At 46.0% G+C, this 21,544-nt stretch overlaps 5 protein-coding genes across 5 annotated transcripts; 1 reads left to right on the top strand and 4 right to left on the bottom strand.

The window, feature by feature from the left end:
* Positions 1–6,787: 6,787 nt before the first annotated feature.
* Positions 6,788–8,301, bottom strand: BX661DRAFT_225257 (uncharacterized protein). The gene has a single exon (XM_051538934.1). It carries the CDS (start codon positions 8,123–8,125, stop codon positions 7,157–7,159), a length of 969 nt encoding a protein of 322 aa, XP_051390779.1. The 5' UTR covers positions 8,126–8,301; the 3' UTR covers positions 6,788–7,156.
* Positions 8,302–8,391: 90 nt separating this feature from the next.
* On the bottom strand, positions 8,392–11,659 carry BX661DRAFT_184294 (uncharacterized protein). The gene has a single exon (XM_051536450.1). The coding sequence runs from the start codon at positions 11,541–11,543 to the stop codon at positions 8,460–8,462; it is 3,084 nt and encodes a 1,027-aa protein (XP_051390780.1). The 5' UTR covers positions 11,544–11,659; the 3' UTR covers positions 8,392–8,459.
* A 1,474-nt stretch (positions 11,660–13,133) lies between these two features.
* On the top strand, positions 13,134–14,003 carry BX661DRAFT_124983 (uncharacterized protein; the record flags this gene model as incomplete). The annotated part of the gene is made up of 2 exons (XM_051532442.1): positions 13,134–13,570; positions 13,643–14,003. Coding segments are annotated over 2 exons (798 nt in total), but the record flags the coding sequence as incomplete, so codon positions are not given.
* On the bottom strand, positions 14,000–14,846 carry BX661DRAFT_184297 (uncharacterized protein). The gene has a single exon (XM_051536451.1). The coding sequence runs from the start codon at positions 14,701–14,703 to the stop codon at positions 14,038–14,040; it is 666 nt and encodes a 221-aa protein (XP_051390782.1). The 5' UTR covers positions 14,704–14,846; the 3' UTR covers positions 14,000–14,037.
* Positions 14,847–14,883: 37 nt separating this feature from the next.
* Positions 14,884–20,602, bottom strand: BX661DRAFT_184300 (uncharacterized protein). The gene is made up of 2 exons (XM_051536452.1): positions 20,186–20,602; positions 14,884–18,497 (listed from the first exon to the last, which is right to left on the bottom strand). The coding sequence occupies exons 1-2, from the start codon at positions 20,373–20,375 to the stop codon at positions 15,205–15,207; spliced, it is 3,483 nt and encodes a 1,160-aa protein (XP_051390783.1). The 5' UTR covers positions 20,376–20,602; the 3' UTR covers positions 14,884–15,204.
* Positions 20,603–21,544: the final 942 nt, after the last annotated feature.

The raw sequence follows: 21,544 nt of genomic DNA on the forward strand, positions 1-21,544 counted from the left end.
TGCAGGCATAATAAAGAACAAGGTAATCTGACAGCAACTGTGGTAGATGCACTCAACTCACCCCGTTTGGACAATTTTTTTTCCTGCTTGTTTGATTTTTTATTAGTTTATTACCAATTCTTTTATTTTATGCTGTGGGGCAAGTCAATCATTAAATTCAATTTTCAGATTAGCTCCTTCCATATCTTTTATTATTAGCACCCATTAAATATTTTCCATATATATTGGCAATATGCATATATCACAAGAGCTTCATATTGAATTTAATTTGCGTCAAGCATCCTAAAGATAAATCAAATGGCCGCACTTCTATATACACTTTACACTTTACACTTTACACTTTACACTTTACACTATCTACATATCCATATACCATGTAATTTTATCACCTCTTTGTTTTTTGTTGGGGGTAAATATCAAAAGTGAAAATATACAAATATACAAATATATATGGATCGACACCGCATGCCTCTTCAATCACTAAAAAATGGAAATATACCTTTTTTAACTGGTGCTTGACAACAGTTTTATTTAATTGAACTTTAGCTGTAGCATTGGTTGCCCACCGAGAAAACGCAAAGGTCAGTTTATATCTAAGAAAGTTGTGCTGGCACTCGAGCATTGTATTGCTGTGTGCCAATTAAAACCAATATCAACAATGAGTGATGGTAAGTGCACGCGAAAAGCTCACTTCTTTTTTCCATGTTTGCTGTGTATTATGTCTGTAATTGTGGTCGACACATAGACAATTCCACTGGCTGCAAATATACTATCACATCTGCGAGGCTGCACATGGCAAGTATTTAAGTACCGCATGTGTTTCTGTTCTGGTGAGGATGAGCGGTGGTTTTTCCTTTTTCTAACAGCCAGTGTGAATTATTATTAACTGTCTTTATATTTGAAACGGCACTTTTCGTTGGGCGAGGTTATGTTAGGAAACGCAGACACCCCTTTCCCTGGTATATTGGCGCGCAAAAAAGGACCACTCCAAACAATTACAACGAAATAAATTATACTCATTGTTTGTCTGTAGCCGAGCTGCTTCATTCGAATACAAAATTTTAAATGCAATTATAATGAGAGCGGAAAAAGCAATTCATTTTCGTGTGCATCACGCGTTATTCAGTTCTTTATTTTCGCGTGCGCGTTTTTTCGCACTATACGAGAAGAAAAGAAATAATGTAAAAAAGGAAAATGAATAAATATTTTCTGGTCGCCAAAAAGCAGAAATAGGAGGGCTATAAAAAGGGGGCGACCAGTTCCTGGCCATATCTTTCTCTCTGTTCTCTTTTCTTCTCCTCACACAGGTTGCCTCACTTTCCCTTTTATTTGATGATCGTCTCTCACTTCAACAACTGTGTCGTAAGGTAATGCACAAAGAACGTATGAAATGTACCAACCAACTATACAACCTTTGGCACCCCACATCATTGTCCCGGTATTAGACCTCGTGGCATTTGTGCTGTGTTGTCCAGTAGAACTGCTCGTTGTTCAGAAATCCGACGCGCCTGGCCCTTGCTGGGCTTAATAGAAAGTGTGTTATAATCTGCTTCCGGCCCCTGCTGAGTCAATGTGGAAGTGGGTGGTCCTCTGCTTCCGGCAACTTTGTGTTTGATGTGCGCCACTCAGCGCCTACTAGGGCTGCGCATTCGTCTCCTGTTTTGTGTTGTCTCTTTCTTGGCCGCTGTCATTGTTGTTGATCTGCTTCCTTTTATCACATATCAATGGTCCACTTTGGCAGCCCTGAGCAGCTTTGTGTGATGGTTTTCATCCGGAGCCAAGCCCCTTATTTTAAGTGGGGGTGGAAGCGAAGGAAGCACCCGGCCATGCGCGAGCACTCAGCCGGCTGGGGCTGCGAGTGGACCGGAGAGTGTTGCTTTTTGTGGAGATTGACGAAAGCGCCGCAAGTATCACGCGAGGCTGGTGTAGGGCAAGATTCCTGCGTTCTATATGCGGCGTCGTAATTGTTGCCTTGCAAGAGCAAGGCCGTACACAACATGCACAGCTCTATTGAGTTGTGGTTTGGTAAGCTGCTTGGCTAGGCTGAAAGCCTTTAGCTTCCCCTGGCGCCAGAATCAAAGCAGCAATTCAAGGTTGTGGGGGTGCTGGAAGATCTATAATTTTTTGGTTGTACATGTCATGTTAATAGCTGTGGGATTGACTGGAGTCCTTTTGTTGGGCTGAGCCACCCGAGAGCACTAGGGAGCTTGAGGATGCCTTCGGCGGCTGCTATACGATGATACGATATGCCTGCAATAAAATTGCAATAGTTACTTTTTAATAGGTACTCTATATTCCTCCGTCACTGGCCACCGGTGGCGGGGAAATGAATTGGCAATCACTTCTAACATCAACCGTGGAAAGCACACTCAATACTCCTCTTTTGAAACTCGGGTGTGGTTGCCCAAATAATTTTAAAAATGTATTGCTGGCCTTGTTAATTTTACTCCAACGTTGAAAATGATTTATATAAAAATATAAAATGCAAGGTTTTATTTATGAAACGCAAACATTATAAGTGTGTATTTACGTCTTCTGCCAAGGACAACTAAAATTGATGGTTCTACTTGTCTAGTCACATTGAGAATGTCAATCCCAAAGGTATGGCCGGTACTAGCACCAGCATTATCTATAAAACACCGCCTGGTTAACAGCTGGCGCACAAACTAATTGACTCCTATTTTTTGTAACGGTCGCTCTAAACAAACCAATGTGCTTCAGTAATACCATCACTTTCTATTATTATTGTTTTTGTTGGCCAAAATAAAATATGTGAATTGCGCGCTGCGAATATGAACTAAAATCAATTCGTTTGCGACCTCTTCGTGCAGATAATTGGAGTGAGCAACCCAAATGGCCAAAAATGAGCAAATACATAACCTGTGCGAGCGCCTCTAGCCAGAAAAGCCAGTCTCTACGGCGAACCAACATGACAACATTGGCTTCTTTACGGACGGCCTACTGGTAAAAAAAATAGGACGGACCAAGCACAACCTTTGCCGCCATAGTGACGTGCACCAACAATGAGGGACATTCGCAGGAATTCACCATATCAGGACAGACGGGGGACGGAAACTTTTCATCTACGACGGGCGAGCTTATGGTGATAGCAATTGTGACTGGCCTGATTCCATCGGTAAATAAATTTGGGGTTTACTGCGACTCCCAAGATAACTGTAAAATCATATAAACTTTTAGCAAATATTAATTAAAATTAAAGTAGCATTTATAATATGTCAATAATAATGACAATTGTTGTGACTGGGGCGTTAACAAGTACCACGTGGATCCAAACAAAACTTATCACAGAAACTTTGTATTTGATTCAGATTGTCAAAATATGATATGCGTATGCAAACTTATCTTTCGGACATTGTGGGTGACTAACCAAACAGGTTTAAAGTGGTCATCGGGATTTGCGTTATACACATTGCAAGGATCCTACTACACTGCTATACAGACATTTCTCGAATTATGTAACAGGCAATTGATGGCGTGACCAGTTTAAAAATAGAACGCTTAACCAGGCAGCCGAAGACCACAAGACAAATTGGATAGATAAGCATTGCCATCTCCATTGTAAATATAGCTATCTCAGTGTCCATTTTCTGTTTTTTCTTCTTTTTTTTGACAAAGCCGACAATGAAAGCACGCTGACATTCCCGTGGATGCCATATTGTGTGAACACGGAAAAACGTGACTTTTTAATATATATATGAGTGCATTTCAGTCACATTTTGATAAGATGACCTGCCAGAGATAAAGCAAACATAGCCGTTCCGGGCCTTGGAGATCTGTATGGCGGACTCTAAACTGCAGCTGCTTCATTCTAGTTTTCTCAGCTGAACAGGGGATAAGCAGGTGCATATGTTTAATTGACCAAAAAAATTAATACCGGAACTCGAGTGATAGTAAGCAGGACAATTAAGTGACTTGCCAAAAGTATAATAACTGTGCACAAAAAGATTGGCGCATACAAGTTACTCGCCACTAAAGTGCAAAAAAACAGATTTGCTGGGGAAGGGGCAAATGGAGGCAGGCATCCTTTTTTACCCTGGGGGTGGGTTGCGATGGGATTAAAGGGGGTAAGGATAGCAAATGCTATTTTCTGAAGACTGGTTTCTCGCTGGCATCTGCTTTTTTTATGGATTTCCCCCCTCCCCTTGAGCGCATGTGCAATAAACTGCCCTTTCGGGCGTGCTATTATTCAATTGGTGAGAGGAAAAAGAAAAACTCAATTGGCAAAGCCGCAATTGCTGCTGAAATGATGACGAGCAACGCGTCGCTTGTCCGAATCATTTAAATAACACACTGGACGAGCACGATATCTCATCCCCCCGCGCCTTTTGTTTTTCTCTATCTTCATCCTCTTCGATACTCTTTACACTCAAGTAACTTTTTCCCGGCCATAGTACAGAAATCAATCCATCATATTATTTTTATTGTATTTAAATATCCATTTAATCTCATTAGTTTTATACACTATCGTTTTCAAAACATGTCGCAGTCAACAAAAATCTGTCAGCAAGCTGAGAAATCCGTCAATAATATGTACATTAGTATGAATCAGCACCCGGCCCACCACAACTTGCGCACGCCGCCTCTTGGCCACCAAACTGCCTTCAACATACAGCAGCAGCCATTGACGATCGCGACGAATCAAGTCAAACAGTTTGGCTACTTTCCTTACCACTACGACAACCAATTGACCTCTTCACCTTGCTCCTCGGGTACCTGCTACTCCCCCGAGGCGCGTTTTCCCTTGGAGGCACCTGTCTCTGAGTTTTCTGGGTCGAACCATCCAGATAGTGGCATGGATGCAAAATCGCCATCGGCCCGGTGCTTTCCACCCAAGACCGCGTCGCCGATCCCGCTGGCAACGTTGGCTGCGGCCGCTGCTGCTAAGCATACTCAGATGCACGGCTTTGTTGTATCTTCTTCTAACGTTATGGTTAGCCAGCCGCCTGAGCAGCTTCAGCAGAGGCAGCAGCAGCAGCAGCAACAAGAGCAGCATCAGGAACCACAGCCAACAACAGCTCGTCGGCGTGGAGGCCGCAAACCGGCGCGTGGCTTAACCGCAGAGGAGAAAGAGAAGCGGCGCAAAGTCTCACACTCTGCAATTGAAAAGCGTCGCCGTGAGCGCACAAACAACGTACTCCGCGAATTACAGATACTAATTCCCGAGTTGGGAAAGAGCTCAAAAGTTCAGAAGCTTGAGATCATCGAGGCTGCGGCACAGCATATTAAATATTTGCGCGCGTTGTGTGGTTATCCAAAAACTGCTAGTATTGCGGAATCTGCTTTTGCGCGCCCGGTGGCTGGGCCACCAATTGTTGCAAGTGGATTCGATGAAGATGACATTGCTGAAGAGCCGGAGGAGGCGGAGGATGATGCTGATATTGAGGATGAAGTGAATGTTGCTTTGCAGCCGATGGATGTAAATCAGGACTCTGGTGCGCCATCACATGGTTCTATGAATGTCGGTTTCCTTCTGATGTAAAAATCCTGACTCAATAATTTTCAGTCAAACATTCTAAGCAACATTACAGCGGCATTTTTTAGCATTGGCAAGCGGGGAGTGGTCCCCCCGCATATTGTTGGTATGCGTTTGTCTGCTTCACAAACTCGATCCTGTAACATCTCAAACACTTGCACTCTTTATTTTTCATATTCCATTATTCATTAATCCATTAGTTTATTGCACACAGATGCACATCATTAATTTTAAAAATAAAAAACCATTTGTACCGCCATATAAGTAAAAAATTTAGTGCACGAAAAAGCCAACCTAAATTGCGGACCAACGCCAAATAAGCGAATGACATGTTTCACTTGAAAGCAGTAACATTATAACAAAAATTCCTATTTATTTTACGCTTGGGAAAAAATTGCGGGGAAAAAATGGATAGCCTCAAAAAGTGAAATTGTTTTCAATAGCATTTGCACTGCAAAAATGCTGTCCACTGTATTTTTTAAAAAATGTTATGAGCAACATCCTGAACGCATCGAAAAAAATTTGAGGGGAGAAGGAGAAATTTGGAGTTGCAGCGCACGACACAGCACGACATGTGAATGTTAATGTCAATTGACCTTTGATTCCATCCGATCGCCCGATGAAAAAATAGGAAGATATAAAAAAGCAGTATTTCAGGTTCGATTTTTGGTGCTTGAACACTCCCCCTACCCTTTTTTATTTTACCCCCGCAAAATAGACAAACCCAAAACATAGTGCCCATGTATTTACGCATGCTGGTTGAAAAATACAAATTGAAATTTGCAAAAAAAAAGACAAATGAATGAATGCATGAGCAGTAATTATGATCGATGGGGGAAAATACATCATTTGTCAATATCCAGATGCAATACAAGGTATTTAGCGCTATGGTCATTTGCATTAATCTGTTGCTTTTTCTCACGACAACTGAAATGCACACTCAACTGGGCGTCTAATTTTATAACACAATTACTATTACAAAAACCATTTTTTGTGGACTGCATTGCCAAGCGAGTATGCCTCTGTCAATGTCTGGTGCAGATCTGCAGCGTTGGTTTAATGCGACATCAATGTGACTGGGGCTACCGGGAAGCCCGTCTTGCCAATCTAGCGCAACAAAATTGTTTTTTGTTTATTTTTACAACCACACACGACACCATTGCAATTAAATAAAATAAAATTGCAGTCAGACGACCTAAACGCAATTCAAAAAATGAGGATCAACAAGTGTGAATTCTGGCATCATTTCTATTTGGGGATTGAGATCTTGTGAGCAAAAAAAAAACTGACCTCGTTTTTTTATTTATGTGTAAAAATAAAAATGCATATGCATTTTTTGAATCTATCTCATTCCTTGGTTCCTTTGGCACGTGTACACGCGTAGCGCAACTAAGTTTTTTTTTTGCAAAACGAATTGTGGAAGAAAAAACAATCCCATCGACGGAATTCCTCAATGCTGAAAACTAAGCCGCAGTTCTGGGGTCCCAGTGAGATAGAAAGAGAGAATGTAAAAAGGCGCAATTGTCAATCTATCTGTCTTTCATGTTAGCGGGGCTGATCCGAGATGCGCACAACTCGCCTTTTTTGTTTGGTCTAGATACCTTGTTAAACAAAAAAATGAAACAAAAATAGAAATAAAAAACACACCTGTACCCGCGCTATTTAATCAATTCTCAGAAGAAGCTTGCCTGTGGTCTTGCGGCCCTGCAGATCAATATGAGCCTGCGCGGCATCCGCTAAGTCGTACGTCTTGAACACCTGGATGTCAAGCTTCTTCGCAGCCAACAGCTCCACCAACTCATTCAGATGGCGGTGGCGCTCCTCCTCGGTGACCAAATACCCGTAGAGAGAAGGACGCAAGAGGGTCAAATTCTTAGGAGTCAGATCAAAAAGGTTGACTGGCGGAACAGTTCCTGAGGCATTTCCAAAAGACACCATCGAGCCCAAGCGGCGCAACGACTGAATGCTTCCATTAAAAGTCGACTGGCCAACACCATCGTACACCACATGTACGCCCTCCTCTACTATCTTCTTTACAGACTCGGGCACGCTCTCCTGCGTATACAGGATGATGTGGTCCGCACCAGCTTTGCGTGCCACCGCCGCCTTCTCCTCGTTAGAAACCGTGGCAATGACATTTGCGCCGTAGTGCTTGGCCAATTGCACAAGCAGTCTGCCAGTGCCACCGGCGCCCGCCTGCACCAGAACCCAGTCGCCCTGCTTGACCGCATAGGAGCGCGTCACTAGAGAGAGCGCTGTCAGACCCTGGAGGAAGGCAGCGGCGGCAATGTCAAGCGGAATGATCGAGGTATCAATTTTAATTGCCTTCGTGGCATCGGAAATGGAGTACTGCGCGTAGGTATTGGAGCTACCCAGGTAAACAACGGCATCGCCGACGGTGAATCCTTCGACACCCGCGCCGACTTCTATGACCTCGCCTGATGCCTCTTGGCCCAGGGAGGATGGTAAGGTTACAGGATAGACACCGGAGCGGAAGTACGTGTCGATGAAGTTGACGCCGGCAAATCTGTTGCGCACGAGAAGTTGGCCTGGTCCGACCGCAGGCTTGGCCACTTTGACCACTTTGAGAACCTCTGGTCCGCCGATCTGCTCAAATTGAATAGCCTGCATGTTTGTTGTGTTTCGCTTAAACGTATTGTTATTACAGACTTAAAAACAATTGCAAAGAAAAATAATAAAGCGTCGAAAATAAAAAAGGTTGCGAATAAAAAAATAAAGAAAGGAGAAAAAGGGGATGGGTGACGCAACAATCTGCGTCTCATTTTATAACACCGAGTGGGTGACGTTTTTAGATCAAAGGTATTTGTCAGCTTTATCGGATCTAGAAATAAAGAAAGGTGCAATCTCAGCTTGAGATTCCCTCATCTAACGCTCGCTAAAGCTAAACATGTTTAATTTATTGCAAAAAATTATAAAAGAGAATGCGGTAGCAGCAATTATTAAATCAAAAAAACAGGAACCGGAAGAGCCACACGGCCAGGAACAGCACGGCAAAGAATCTGATGTTCTGGTATGCAGCCAGCCATCTAAAATTCAGCGTGTATGCGCGCAGCGACGGCGGAATCGGGTATGACATGGACTCGAACAAATTGAGCAGCTTTTGGAAGCAGTCGTTGGCAACCACGTCGAGCCACAAGGTGTGGTCCAACAGCCACTGGTTCTCGTACGACCTGGCCACGTATAGCGCGCGGGGCCCCCGTGGCAGTAGCGCAGCATCAGTCTCAAAGTCGGCTCCGACTTTGGCAGAACTCTCTCGTACATTCCATCTGGGCGGCGGAGACTGCATCTGCAGGGATGGTCCCAGCATCGATCTCCGGGCACTGTCGCCAGTGGGGGTTGCCGAGCCCCGGGGCGATGCCAGCAGCGACTGCGTGGTAAACTTTTTTCTTCCTGTCTTGAGTTCCCAGCGGCCACGCGGCGTAAGCGCGCCGTGCTCCATATCAGGGGAGCTCACACCCCCACTCCCGGCCCACTCGCTCGGGTTGCTACGCGCGGCCAGGCGCTGGCCGAACCCGTTGCTTTTCCCAGTGGACATGCCCAGCGAAAACAGCGTATCGTCCTGTGACATCTTGATCTCCTCGATGACTTGGCGGGGTACGTAGAACACTGCAGCTAGACGCTTATACAGCGACGCAATGCGGCCCTGGGCCTCGTGCAAGGCCTGGGCGCGTGCGCGCATTGTCTCGCTGGCTCCGCCCAGACGGTCAGACACGTCACCAATGCCGCTACCACCCGACGCCCACGGCCGCGCACCAGGATCAGAATCGGTGGCTGAAAAGACACGTGAAATCACGAGGAAGATGTCAGAGACCAGTGACCGCGCCTGGTCGGAGCTTCCCTCGGGCACAATCAGCCGGAGCTGCCTCTCGGCCAAAAGCTCGGCGCCATGCAGGGCGTGCACAACGGTCTGGAGCAGCGGCGCGGGAGGACGGCCAAACACAATGCATATAGGCGGGTTTCCAAGCGCGCCCAGCACCATGGTGTCGAGCACCTGCGACCCGCTGCGGAAGGAAAGGCTCTCTGAGGCGTATGGCGCCAAGTGCTGCTGTGCGGTTGCGACAAGGTACTCGAAGAATGCGCCGTCCTTCTGCCCCTTGTTCTGCTGCTGCAATTGCTGCTGCGGTGGCCTGACGCTCGGCGCTTTGGTCGGCGTGGCCATCATTCCATTCTCAATGGTGGGGCCGAGTGTGGGCACCACAGTGGGCGTGTCTACGCCCATCTGGCTGCGCAGGTGCGGGAATGCATCCAGCTGGAGTCGCTCGACAGCCGCGAGGATGGCGCGAAGTTCAGTGCTTGTGAATGCACTGACCACGCGCTCAACCACCGTCAGCGCGTCCATGTTATGACCGTGGCCAAATACCGAGCCCACGGCGCCGTTAATCCATGACTGCACGCCATGGCCGGGTTGCTCGCCCAGCGTCTGCACCGTGTGCGCGAGTAAATCGACGTTCGGTGACGAGATCTGGCGCAAAAACAGCGCGAATGCCTGGCCATAGAGCACAGACGACATGCCCTTCATCATCAGCGGGATTCGCGACTGCCACACGGGCGACAGCGCATCTGCAGCGGTGCTACTGGGGCTGTCTGTCCTCGAGCTGCGCCAGGGCATTATGTACCGAATCCATATGCTCGCAGTGACGTCCAAAAACGGAATCCAAATATCTGTGTCCGCAATGCCCGCGCGGCTGCAGCAAGCCAGCATCAGGCCGAGTGTGTCAGCGACAGACACAGTTAACAACCGCGACCGCAGTGTATCGCGAATTGTGCCGCTCATGCCGACGCGCTTGTCGTAGGCCTCTATGTACTGCGCGCTCACATTGTTGTTTCTTAGCGGGTTTACAGGCCCAGACTGCCCAGTTGCCGAGGCCGTTTGGGGCAGGGCACCAGTCAAGTGGTAGCGTTCCATCTGCCGCTCGCCCTTGGCAAGGTGCCCAACCAGCATGTGGAACAGGTTCAGCGCCGACAGGTGCGAAAAGCTCGGAATCCAAACCCATCCGGACGCGTCGCACATGGGATCATTCGCAGCCAGCAGGCCACCGGCCTCCTTTTGCGCCACGCTGCGAATGGAAGCCCGCAAGTCCCTGGTGATGACCGGCAGCCACAGGAGTGTCGCGCACGAAGCAAAGTAGGTTGCCAGGTCGAGCGCCTGCGCATACTCGCAGGTGTCCAGCAGATCGACATCGGTCGTGCCTGGCTTGCGCGCATCGCCCATGTCGCCTTGTTGATTTGTCTGTGTTCTATTCGGGCTAAAGTCGCTCAGCCGGCTATGGATCTGATTCATCGGGTTGGCATCACCGCCGGATTCGTTTTGGGCATTGAGCCGCTTCTCGGGCACAGACACGGGAAGGAAAAAACATGTGTATTCGCGCGCCAAGCAGGATACTGCTGATCCTGAAACCACTGCGCCGTGGCTGACTGGCTTGCGCCCTGCCGATGTTGATGGATATTCAATAGATCCACTTGCCAGGTCAGTGGAGTTCTCCCGCGGCGGCACAAGCGCCTTGCACAGGTGGAAGATATAGTATTCGAGCGCGTCGACGTTAAACCCAGTGCTCCGATCACTATTGCTGTTTCCAGCAGCTTCCACACGCCTGGCAAATTCTGCAGGCAAGGCTGGACTCCTGCTGCTATGAAACTCCACGGGAAGGCTCTGCACTTGTACCACTAGGCCATAGACAGACGAACCACGCTGCCGCTGCAAAAGATGATACTGCAACAGTGTATCTACCAAACGCCCGTCTGGCCGCAGCAGCATGTACAGCGACCGCTGCTCGTCGCTGCGCATGGCCTCGCTGTTCTGGAACCAGGGGTAAAGTAGTTTGCCTATGGACTCGGATATCTCGTTTATGGCCTGGGCACCACCGTTGGATTTGGACTCTAGACTGAGGTACGGCTGCAGGCTGTCGTAGACCACCGTCGGTGAGCCGTTTTCAAAGGCCACCCGCAGTTGCTCAATTGAAATTGGCGCCGCGTTTGCGTCAGCAGCAGCGCTGGGGGTGCTGCTGAGTTGCTGGTCGCTGACGTTCATGGCTTGTTGGCTATACTTTTATATTTTATTTGAAGCCTCTGTATACCTTTGAATTAGAGAAAATAAATAATACGACAAATTGGTGAGCAAATTCAAGAATGGACAGAATCGAGAAAGCAAACCACGAACACAAACGTGCGTTTGTATTTTTTGTGCAAGAAAAACGCGTAGATTTAAAATTATGTGGATGTGGGGATGTTGGAATGGTTGATCGCAAACAATTAATCAACCGATCACGATTAATTGTCATAAAAAAATGAATAAAGTTGCATTTTAGAAAGTGAAGCATTGTAGCTTTGCACAACTTTGGCCAACTATCCACAATCTGTCTGACAATTGCAAACGAATGCTCACACGCGTGTTTTTGTATTTTTCCTAGATTAAAAATAATCTTTTAAAGCAGACAACTGAGTAATTGAAGTTTTGGTCTCTCTGCTTTGCCAGTTTTCTGGTTTTCTGGTTTTCAGTGGTTCTCAGGCATTTTGTAAAAAAAAACATGTGTGCTTTGTATAATTTATGGCAAAGTATGCCAATTTGTCCGCCAATTATAAATGAATGTGTAAAGAAATGTATTTCACAATTTGAAACATAAAATACATAAAAAAAATATTTCTATTGAGTGCATGAAATTTTAATATTTTTTTTATGTATTTTATATTTATTATAAATTGTAAACAAAACTGTACTTAACCTGTATTTATATTATAGCTGAAAAGCTATGCTAATGTACTGTTAAGCAGACTGATGATATGGAAGTGGATGTCGAGGTTGTTAATCGCGAAAAAAGTTTCCATCTGCATGCCGGTTGATAGGGTGCTAATTGGATTATGCAGGAGTAAATTAGGAAGACATAATAATGATGCCCAGATATGCTCCCCATATTGCAATACACACGCGTGAGTGCACACACACGAAAACCACAACATTGACTTGCCAAGGTACCGGTCTTCTCACAGAAGAATCAGTTCTCGCCAACAGAGTCCACAATTGGCAATGTGCACAACAAAGGCGACAAAGCACATATATAAGACGAAGCCAGCCCTAGTTCTACTTTTGATTCCATTGATAATAAAAACTTTCATAAATCAACACCCCGTCCTTCTAAAACTACCACAGTAGTGCCCCCTCACCACCCACCTCTTATTATAACAGTGCTGACACGGGTTCAGCATATCCAATGTTGCAGGTTATTAGGTGGTATATATGCTTAATGATGTTGCATTTGTGCATCAGTAAATCTTAATCCGGTGATTTATTTTCCATCGACAATTTTCTTCTACAATTTTCAAATGGTGTTCTCAAGTACTTTTTTCTAAACGACTGTGCTCTCGCTTCAACACACTTTTTTAAATACACCTGAAAAATAACCTTTCAATTCAAAATAATAATTCGCATAAAAATATGCCAAAGTCGCGCTCAACAAAACGCCGGCAACCAGTGACAACCACAATGGCAGCAGGCAAGCCCACCGGCACTCAAAAAACAATACCTCTTCCGCCGATCCACATCGACGGCCAGGATAAAATAATAATCAATACTACGGCACTCAGCGACGTGTCTCTCGGAAAGCTAGGCAAATCATCGACGGACACGCGGCGGCGCATCAACCACTTTCACACGCTGATTAAAGAATACAGCAAGCTGGCTTCAAAGAGGCAAGCGCGCGGCAATGATTTATCTGCAGAGGACATGGTGAGTATAGGTGAGCGGATCGAGGATGTGTCGCGGGAGATGGCGCAGATGGGCGGTCTGGACTGGTACCAAAAGGCTAGTCTGTTGGGCCAGTGCAAGCAGCGCGGCGGTGATACGAGCAGATGGCTGGTGCCGAAGATGCGGGACTTGGGCGTGGACAAGAGGCCCGGGAAGACAAGGCTGTTGGATGTTGGGGCCCTGAGCTGTCTGAACTACGCCAAGGAGAGAAAATGGATTGACGTGACGCCGATTGACTTGAACTCGCAGGAGCCGGGCATATACAAGCAGGACTTTTTGGACATTGAGCTTGACAGCAATGCCCCTGTTCCATTATTGTCGCAACATGATGATTCTGGCAGCGGGGACGAGAGCGACATTGAGACAAACACTGCGCATTTGTTTCAAAGTCCGTTCGAAGTTATCTGTCTATCGCTAGTGGTGAATTTCATAGGTGATCCGGCCAGGCGCGGCGACATGCTGAAGCAAGCGGCGCGGTTGCTCGCGCCCGAGGGACTCTTGTTTCTCGTCCTCCCCCTCTCTTGTGTTGCCAACTCGCGGTACCTTGACGACGAGCGGCTTTTGGAAATAATGCAGTTCTTGGGATTCACCCAGCTCCACCAGAACCACACGGCAAAACTTGCACATTATCTCTACCGCCTCACAGCCAGCATACCTGCTACCGCATCAGCATCGGGAGATGAGCCGCAATTTAAGAAAAAGATGCTTCACTCGGCACCCGGTAGAAACAACTTTTCAATTGTAGTATAGCCATTATTTAAATAATAATAATAAAAACCACGAATTATTTCCTGACAATAGAACGGTGGAACAAAATGTCAAAGGTCTTTGGCGACTTGAAGTTGCCTGAGCGATTCATGATGAATGCATAGGCATTGCCGGGCGCATAGATGCTGTACTGCGGCGAGCCATCGCGAGTAACACCCTGGGGCCCCTTTCCCGTCACCAGTGTGTCCCTTGAGTACATTGCGCTAATCGGGTACTCCCTCGTGCGCGTACCGCGTCCCGAAATCCGGTATGTATCCAGAAGCACTGTCTGCCCATTGTTAACCACCCTCATGCGAGCAACCGACCGGCTGATGTAATGCAGGATTCCGCCGCCAATAGACACACCGGCAATAATGGCAACAGCAGAGATGCACGCGCGCTTCCATTTGGGTGACAAGGCCAGCTCGCCGGTCTCCTCGTTCTTGTCCATTGAGTATCGCCAGTAGAAATCGGCAAAATTGAGCCACATTAGCATTTGGCCGCCGACTACCCAGGGGCCCCAGCTGTATTGGTTGCGCTTGGCTTGTCTATCAAATATTGTCACTTCAGTCTTGTCCTTGAACTGGGCTAGCGCCTTGCGCTTCTGTACTATGTCCATTTGGACGCTGCTTCCATGCTTCCAACGCCGTAGAAGTGATTTTGAGCGCAGGGGCTTGAAGAAGCGAATGCCGCCGAAAAACATTTTCGCTTATTCCTTTTTGGTGATGTGATAGAGGTAAATAAAATAAAAAAATAAGGTGAATTAAAATAAACGCGCAATCGATAAAATGAAATAGGGCTTATCTCATTGTCAGTGCCTTTTGAAAAATATATTAAAAAAATGACAAAAAAGGCTCACGGTGTTGATAAAAAAAAGAGGAACACTGCAGCTGCCAGCCCAAAGTAAAATTTACAGACCGCTTGCGGGGACCACGCACGTGCATTGAACATCCTTGCTAATTTATCTTTCACTCTATTATTTGAAAAATAATACACGAGTGACCAATGCAAGTGCCAGTTAAACATGACCATTTAAATATTGATAATAGTAACAAATGCAAATTTTTTTGAACGAAGAAATAATGATGATAAAAAATATTAAGCTGGTCAAATATATAAAGTTAGACAGCCAAGTGACTGAGGGCTGAGTGGGCGGGAAACCTGTCCCTTGCGCGCTCTTACTCTCTCACTTACTCTCTCTCTCTCACATTCTGCCACTGTTGCCCTTCTGCTTGGGATTGCGGTTAGATGGCAAATACGACTCTTCGTACTGCGACATGCCCATCCCATTAGAGTCATTTCCCGAAAGCGATGACAACGATGTGACTGGAGGCGATATCGAGTTTATGTGCATTATGCTGTTCCCCTGCTGGCGAAGAGACATGTTCTGTTCAGGCAACGGCGCCGCCACTACTATCGGTCCGTAGGGCGACCATGCTTGGGGCCTTCCAACCATCCCACCAACATTGCTTCTGTTGCCGCCACTGCTGCTGCCGCCAATAATGGCACTCAGTGGGTGACTGAGGGCCTGGAATCTCCCCGAGGGCAGCTCAGCTGACACATCCGCGCCTTGGCTATTAGCAGGATCCAAAATCGGATCATACGACGCATTAACGGCATCCGTCAGCTGCTTCATCCACATATCATAGTAAAGCGAGCTCGAATCAGCAATCAGCTCAGCATGCGTACCGCGCTCAACAATCTCTCCATCCTTCACAATAAGAATCTGATCGGCGTGGATGATAGTCGACAGGCGATGAGCAATGATCAGTGTCGTGCGGTTCTGCGTCATATCGCGCAGGGATGTCTGGATATTTCGCTCCGTCGTCGTATCCAATGCACTGGTGGCCTCGTCCAAACAGACAATTCGCGGGTCCTTCAATAGCGTGCGTGCAATGGCCACGCGCTGCTTCTCGCCGCCCGACAGACGCTGGCCGCGTTCACCTACGCGCGTCTCGTATTGGTCTGGGAACCCCATAATGCGATCATGGATGTGCGCGCCGTCAGCAGCTCCGGTGACGTCGGTCATGGTTACGCCACCGTTGGTGCCTGCGCGGCCGTAGGCAATGTTGTATCGGATGGAGTCGTTGAAGAGAACAGTGTCTTGGGGCACGACGCCGATGGCCTGGCGTAGCTGGGTCTGCAGGACGCCGCGGATATCCTGGCCGTCAATGAGAATGCGGCCAGCCTGCACATCGTAGAACCGGAAAAGCAGCCGCAGTATTGTGCTCTTGCCGCTGCCGGACGGGCCGACAATGGCCACTGTGGAGCCGGCGGGCACCTTGAACGACACGTTTTTGAGCGTCAGCTGCCGGTCGTAGGAGAACGAAACGTTGTCAAAGACGATCTCGCCGTTGGGCACGTTGAGCGGGGCGGGGACTTCCGGGTCCTTGACCTCGATGGGCTCGTCAAAGAGCTCGAGCAGCTTCTCCATGTCGATAAAGTTCTTTTGGATCACACGGTAGTAAGTGCCGAACCAAGTCAGTGGGCCGTAGAGCTGCGTAATGTACGCCAGGAGCATGGCAAAGTCACCAACAGTCATCTCGCCCTCGTACACGCGGTGGGCGCTAAGCAGGGCGCCGGCCAAAAGGCCCAGCTGCACAATGAGGTTCTGGCCCAAGTTCATCAGGTTCGCTGTTGTCGTGCTCAGCCACTCAGCCACCTGGTACTCGTCAATGGCCTTGATATACTCCTTGACCTCGAACTTCTCCGCGTTGTAATACTTGACCGTTTCAAAGTTCGTCAGCGAATCAACCGTGCGCGCCTCCATCTCGTGATCCAGGTAGTTTGCCAAGCGCCGGTACTCCGTGCGCCAGCCGACCAAGAGAATAGTGACCGCCATGAACATGGACATTGTGGTCAATACAATGGTGCCAAAGTACAGGTCAAACATGACGGAGAAGAAATAACAGGCGAGCACAATATCTGCCAACGTCGGGATCACGTTAAACACAATGGATGTTAGCAGGGACACAACAGAGGTGACGCCGCGATCCTGCACGCGCAGGATCTCGCCAGTCTTCCGCCCCACATGGAACCGCAAAGACAGCCGGTGCATATGCTCGAACATTGCCACAGAAATACTCTTCGTCGTGTTCTGGCCAACAGGGATCCACACATAGCTCTGCATTGTGTTTAGAATGCCCTCGCTGCCCTGCATTGCGCGCAAAACAACGTACAACAGGACATGTACCCAGGCGAACTGCGCTGGGGTGCCATCCTTGGGCGCCAGGGAATCAACGACGATCTTGAATTGCATCGGAACAAGCACATTGACCAGGCGTCCGGCGGCCAGGATCAAGATGCAGCCGACCAGGCGGAGCTGCAACAGAAGGTTGTTGGACGGCCACATGAAGGGCAAAAGAATGTTGATTCTCCGCCGCATGCTCATCATGTTGGGGCTGTAGTCGTTGGACTGGTGGTACATGCGCGCCTTCTTCGCCCCGCTACGCAAGGCCTCGGTCTGGTTCTCTGAATCATCCATCATGGTGTTGTTGCCGCGGGCAAAAGTCGGTGGCACAAGTGGTGTGAACTCGGTCGGTGACTGCATACCGTTGTTGCCGTTGGCGCTTGGGGAGCTGCTGCCGGTCTCAGGGCTGGACGGATCAGAATCAATTGCGCCATACACTCCCCCGCCAAAACCCGTATTCGAAGAAGTAATCGTGGGGCCAACGTTGGGATTGACTGGCAACCGCGACTCACCAGTATTCCTCTTCTGCTGCTGCCGCTGCAGGGCAACCGCATGCTGGTACTTGTTGCAAAGCCGCATTCTGTAAGCTGCGCACGCCACCAAAATGGTATTGAGCATAATACGGACGGAGATCAACGACCACAGCATAACGTTTTTTGTCGCCGGCGTTACCCCGGAATCAGCGCCCCAGGACGAATCGCAATTAACGTAAACAAAGAGCTCGCATACAGAAACCAGGAGCGAAAACAACCAAAAAAACTCCCGCGATGCCGTCCACGAAAAAGCACTACCAGCAGCAGCACTTGAAAGGACAGAGCTAAATTTGTCGCAGGCCAGGTACTTATGTCTCAGCTGCAGTATCCATGATGTAGCCGTGCAGATTTGGGCAAAGGCAAGCCATGAGACCAGCGTGATAGCCATGGAGCTCTGTCTACGACGAACTAACTCTTGCCTTAATGCGAAATCAAGCATGGTGTGGACGAGACATTCGGCCACCAAAAGCCATACGAGGAGGTTACATATTTGACTTAATATCTCGCCACGCAATCCTATTTTGCTGCTCTCGCTGTTGTCCTCTGTCGCGTGGGCCTTTTTGCCCTTTGTCTTTTTGTTTTTTTTGCTGTGTGCGATGTTTTTAGTCACGGTGGACGTCCGGTGGATGATGTCGTTGTCGTTGTCGTTGTCGTCTTCGGTGGATGCAAATGTGGATTCTGATGCGCTGTTGGATAGGCAGAATGGCATGTTATGTTCTTCAGTTCTTGGGGAATGCAGCAGGTTTTGGCGCTCAATGTCTAAGGCGTAATTTCCTATATGTACAATGATACAATGTTTTGTTTTTTTAGAGCATGTGGTCAATTAAATTTGCATATGTATTTGTGCTACTCAATTAATAGGCATAGTGTGGTGATACACATTAATGTAGCACGCACGTCCACACGATGCCCGTGGTTGCAGAGACATTGCTCTGCTCTGCATAAGCGCATAAATGGCGGATACATGAAAAATGAATATAAGTAGGAATGGGTGAATGGCATAATACATAGGAAAAAATAAAAAGGGACAGCCGGTATATCTTTTTGTCCTATTTCTACAATGTAAAGCTTTTCTTTTGCTTTGTCGGCTTTATCTATTATCCTTTAGATTTTTCTAAAATCTAGAGATAAAGCGAGTCGATGCAAAATATAAAATATTTTGGTTTGGCACATTTTAATAAAAAATATTTTTTTTAAAGGGCAAGAAAAAAATCACACTCGCTCTGTTGGACAATTGCAAAGTTCATGTGACCAAATAAACTTTTTAAAAGCTTTTTTTTGTCCCGAGCACACGCACAGTGTGCATGTAATCAGAATAGCTCAAGGAAAATAAAAAACTTGTTTTTCATCTGCGTCAATGCAAATCGGGATAAACAAAGGGAAAGATGTACGAGAAGAAAAGAAGAAAGGGGGTTAAAGATATGCCATTTTAAGCCCGGAAAAAAAAAAGTGGGCAGTAAAAAATAATGTGTCATAAGAGAAAAAACGTAATGAAAAAATGGTTAAATGACTGGGATTAAATTTAGGATTGTCCGATAAACAATATCAAATGACGCACATTTCCAACATGCGTTTTTTTAAAAAAAATTGTGAGAAGAATATTTGACAAATGAACGGATACTCATTATAATATTGGGTAAAGGATGTAAAACAAGCAAAAAAAAATGGAATGAGCGAAGGATGGGATTTTCCCAGTACATGCACACGCACGCATACACGCACATATACGGCGAATGAAAAAGATGGTGTATTTTATTCCATGGAATAAAATAGAGCTTTTTAAGGTATATGATAAAGCCTATGCTGAAATTAATTTGTGTGAATCCGAAGAATGCGTGAAAAGGGAAAAAGTATTCTATGCATGTATCAAGCAAAAAAATGCAAGTATCTATTTGTCGAATAGAGAACCACTTTAATATCCAAAAGCACTGATCGCACACACGGACACACACTTGTATTTTTTTGTTTTTTGTTCATATTGGCTGCATAATAATGAGACGGAAACAGGATATGTTTATGCCTCTGCATGAACGAAAAAAACATGCAATAAAAAACAGGGATGGTCAAAAGGATATTGAAATGAAAGGAAAGAGGGAGTAAAGGAAAAGAGCAATGTGCAGGAAGTATTCTGTGTATCATGTTGACTGTGCTATTTGGATAAAAGGAGGGCGGGATTGAATAATGGAATGAATGAATGGATATGTGTGTGCGTGCGTGCGGTAAGTGGCGGTGTGATGTCATGCACTTTAGAGAGAGATAGCAAAAAAAAGATTTAAAAATGGGGAGGGAGGGAGAGAAAGAGAAGAAAGAGAGAAAAAAAGGAATACTCAAGACTTGTGGTTAATTATAATATACAGAATGGCTTTTTTACACAAGGTTATTCTTGTTGTACGTGTGTAGCCCGAACCATTACAAGCTGAATATGGGCATAAAAAGCCTCTGAAATATGTTTGTATGCTTACCATTAAAACTGGAGCCAATGGGCAGTCTGTGAACGGCAGAGAATCGCCGATGAAGGAATCCAAAAAGAGATGTAATGAGAATGTATGCGAGCAAAATGACACCAGGGACCACAGCTATGTATGAGTCTGCAATCCAAAGCCGTGCATTATCTCCCCATTTGTCGCTGGCGTCGGCGTCTGTAATAACCATATCGAATGCCTTTTTTTATTTCAAGCGTCTTGTTTGTGTGTAAGAGTCTGGGTTCCAAAATAGAAATGATTTAATGATGATTGGAATATAACCAAGAACAAAATTATTTTTTGAAGAATAAAAGACGAGATGAGGATACAAAAAAAAGAGGAGAGAGGAAAAAGGAAAAGAAATGGAGGGGATGGGAGAAATCTGGTTGGTATTTATAATGACGAATAGTCCTCTCAAAGAAATAAAAAAATCAGAGTGAGAGAAAAAGGTAAAGGGAAGGGAATGAAAAAAGGACAATAAAGTGTTCAAAGCAAAAAAAAAAAAAAAAAAAAAAAAAAAAAAAAAAAGAGAAATAAATAAATAAATAAATAAACTTGGCCTTGCTTTTTTTTGGTCGTACCTTTTCTCACTTGTATGCAAAAAAAAACTTTGCACTTATTTTTTTTTCTTTTTTCTCATTCATGGTTGTTTTAAACTTGCAGTCAAACACCACTTTTTTAGATATAAAATAGAGGAGCTAGGCTTTTTTATATATTATTTTTCTCTGGCATTATATTTTTTGTATGGCTTGAGGTGGAGTAGACGTATTATTAGCTTTACGGACAAAGGGATACTTTCCATTTCTCCATTTTTTGCGAAAGAGCTAGAGTGGAATTTTAGTCGATGACTTTTTTTAAAATAGCACGCAATATATTACAGAAAAAAAAACTAAAATCTGATTATTTTTTCTGTTTTAGTGAAATATCCTCTCAAAAAAAGAAGGCGAAGTAAAATGGAGACAGAAAGAGATGGCCAGTGTCAGCGTCAGTATCAGTGTCAGTGTCAGTGAGCGAGGTTTGTTGGCCAAAGGAGATGGAAAAAGAAAGAAAGTGAATGAAATGTGGGGTGGGTATTTTAGGGTGGGTGGGGGAGAGTGGTTGCCCAATATTTGATGACTTGCAACTTTGTTTTTTTATCGCCTTGGCCTATTTCTTCTTGCTTTACTTCAGCTTTATTTATATGCAAAAGCAGAGGGAGAAACAAGTTGAAGTGGATTGTCATGTGTCGGAGGAAATAGGTCTATTTTCGTGACAACTTCATGTTTGAAATTTGATTCCCGCTTCTATTTTGTTTATTTAGTTTGTGCCAACTAAACCTTTCGTCATTGTGCGTATTTTGTTTTTTATATATATTTTGCT

Source organism: Kickxella alabastrina, assembly GCF_025024165.1.
Source record: "Kickxella alabastrina strain RSA 675 chromosome Unknown BX661scaffold_15, whole genome shotgun sequence".
Taxonomy (NCBI): Eukaryota; Fungi; Kickxellomycota; class Kickxellomycetes; order Kickxellales; family Kickxellaceae; genus Kickxella; species Kickxella alabastrina.

Bases quoted from the DNA above. Each gene is read 5' to 3' on its own strand.
- BX661DRAFT_184300 (XM_051536452.1), bottom strand. From the start codon at position 20,375: ATGGTTATTACAGACGCCGACGCCAGCGACAAATGGGGAGATAATGCA. The intron at 18,498-20,185 runs GTAAGCATACAA...TTGTACATATAG, and splicing joins CATTGGCTCCAGTTTTAATG to GAAATTACGCCTTAGACATT.
- BX661DRAFT_184297 (XM_051536451.1), bottom strand. From the start codon at position 14,703: ATGTTTTTCGGCGGCATTCGCTTCTTCAAGCCCCTGCGCTCAAAATCA.
- BX661DRAFT_184294 (XM_051536450.1), bottom strand. From the start codon at position 11,543: ATGAACGTCAGCGACCAGCAACTCAGCAGCACCCCCAGCGCTGCTGCT.
- BX661DRAFT_225257 (XM_051538934.1), bottom strand. From the start codon at position 8,125: ATGCAGGCTATTCAATTTGAGCAGATCGGCGGACCAGAGGTTCTCAAA.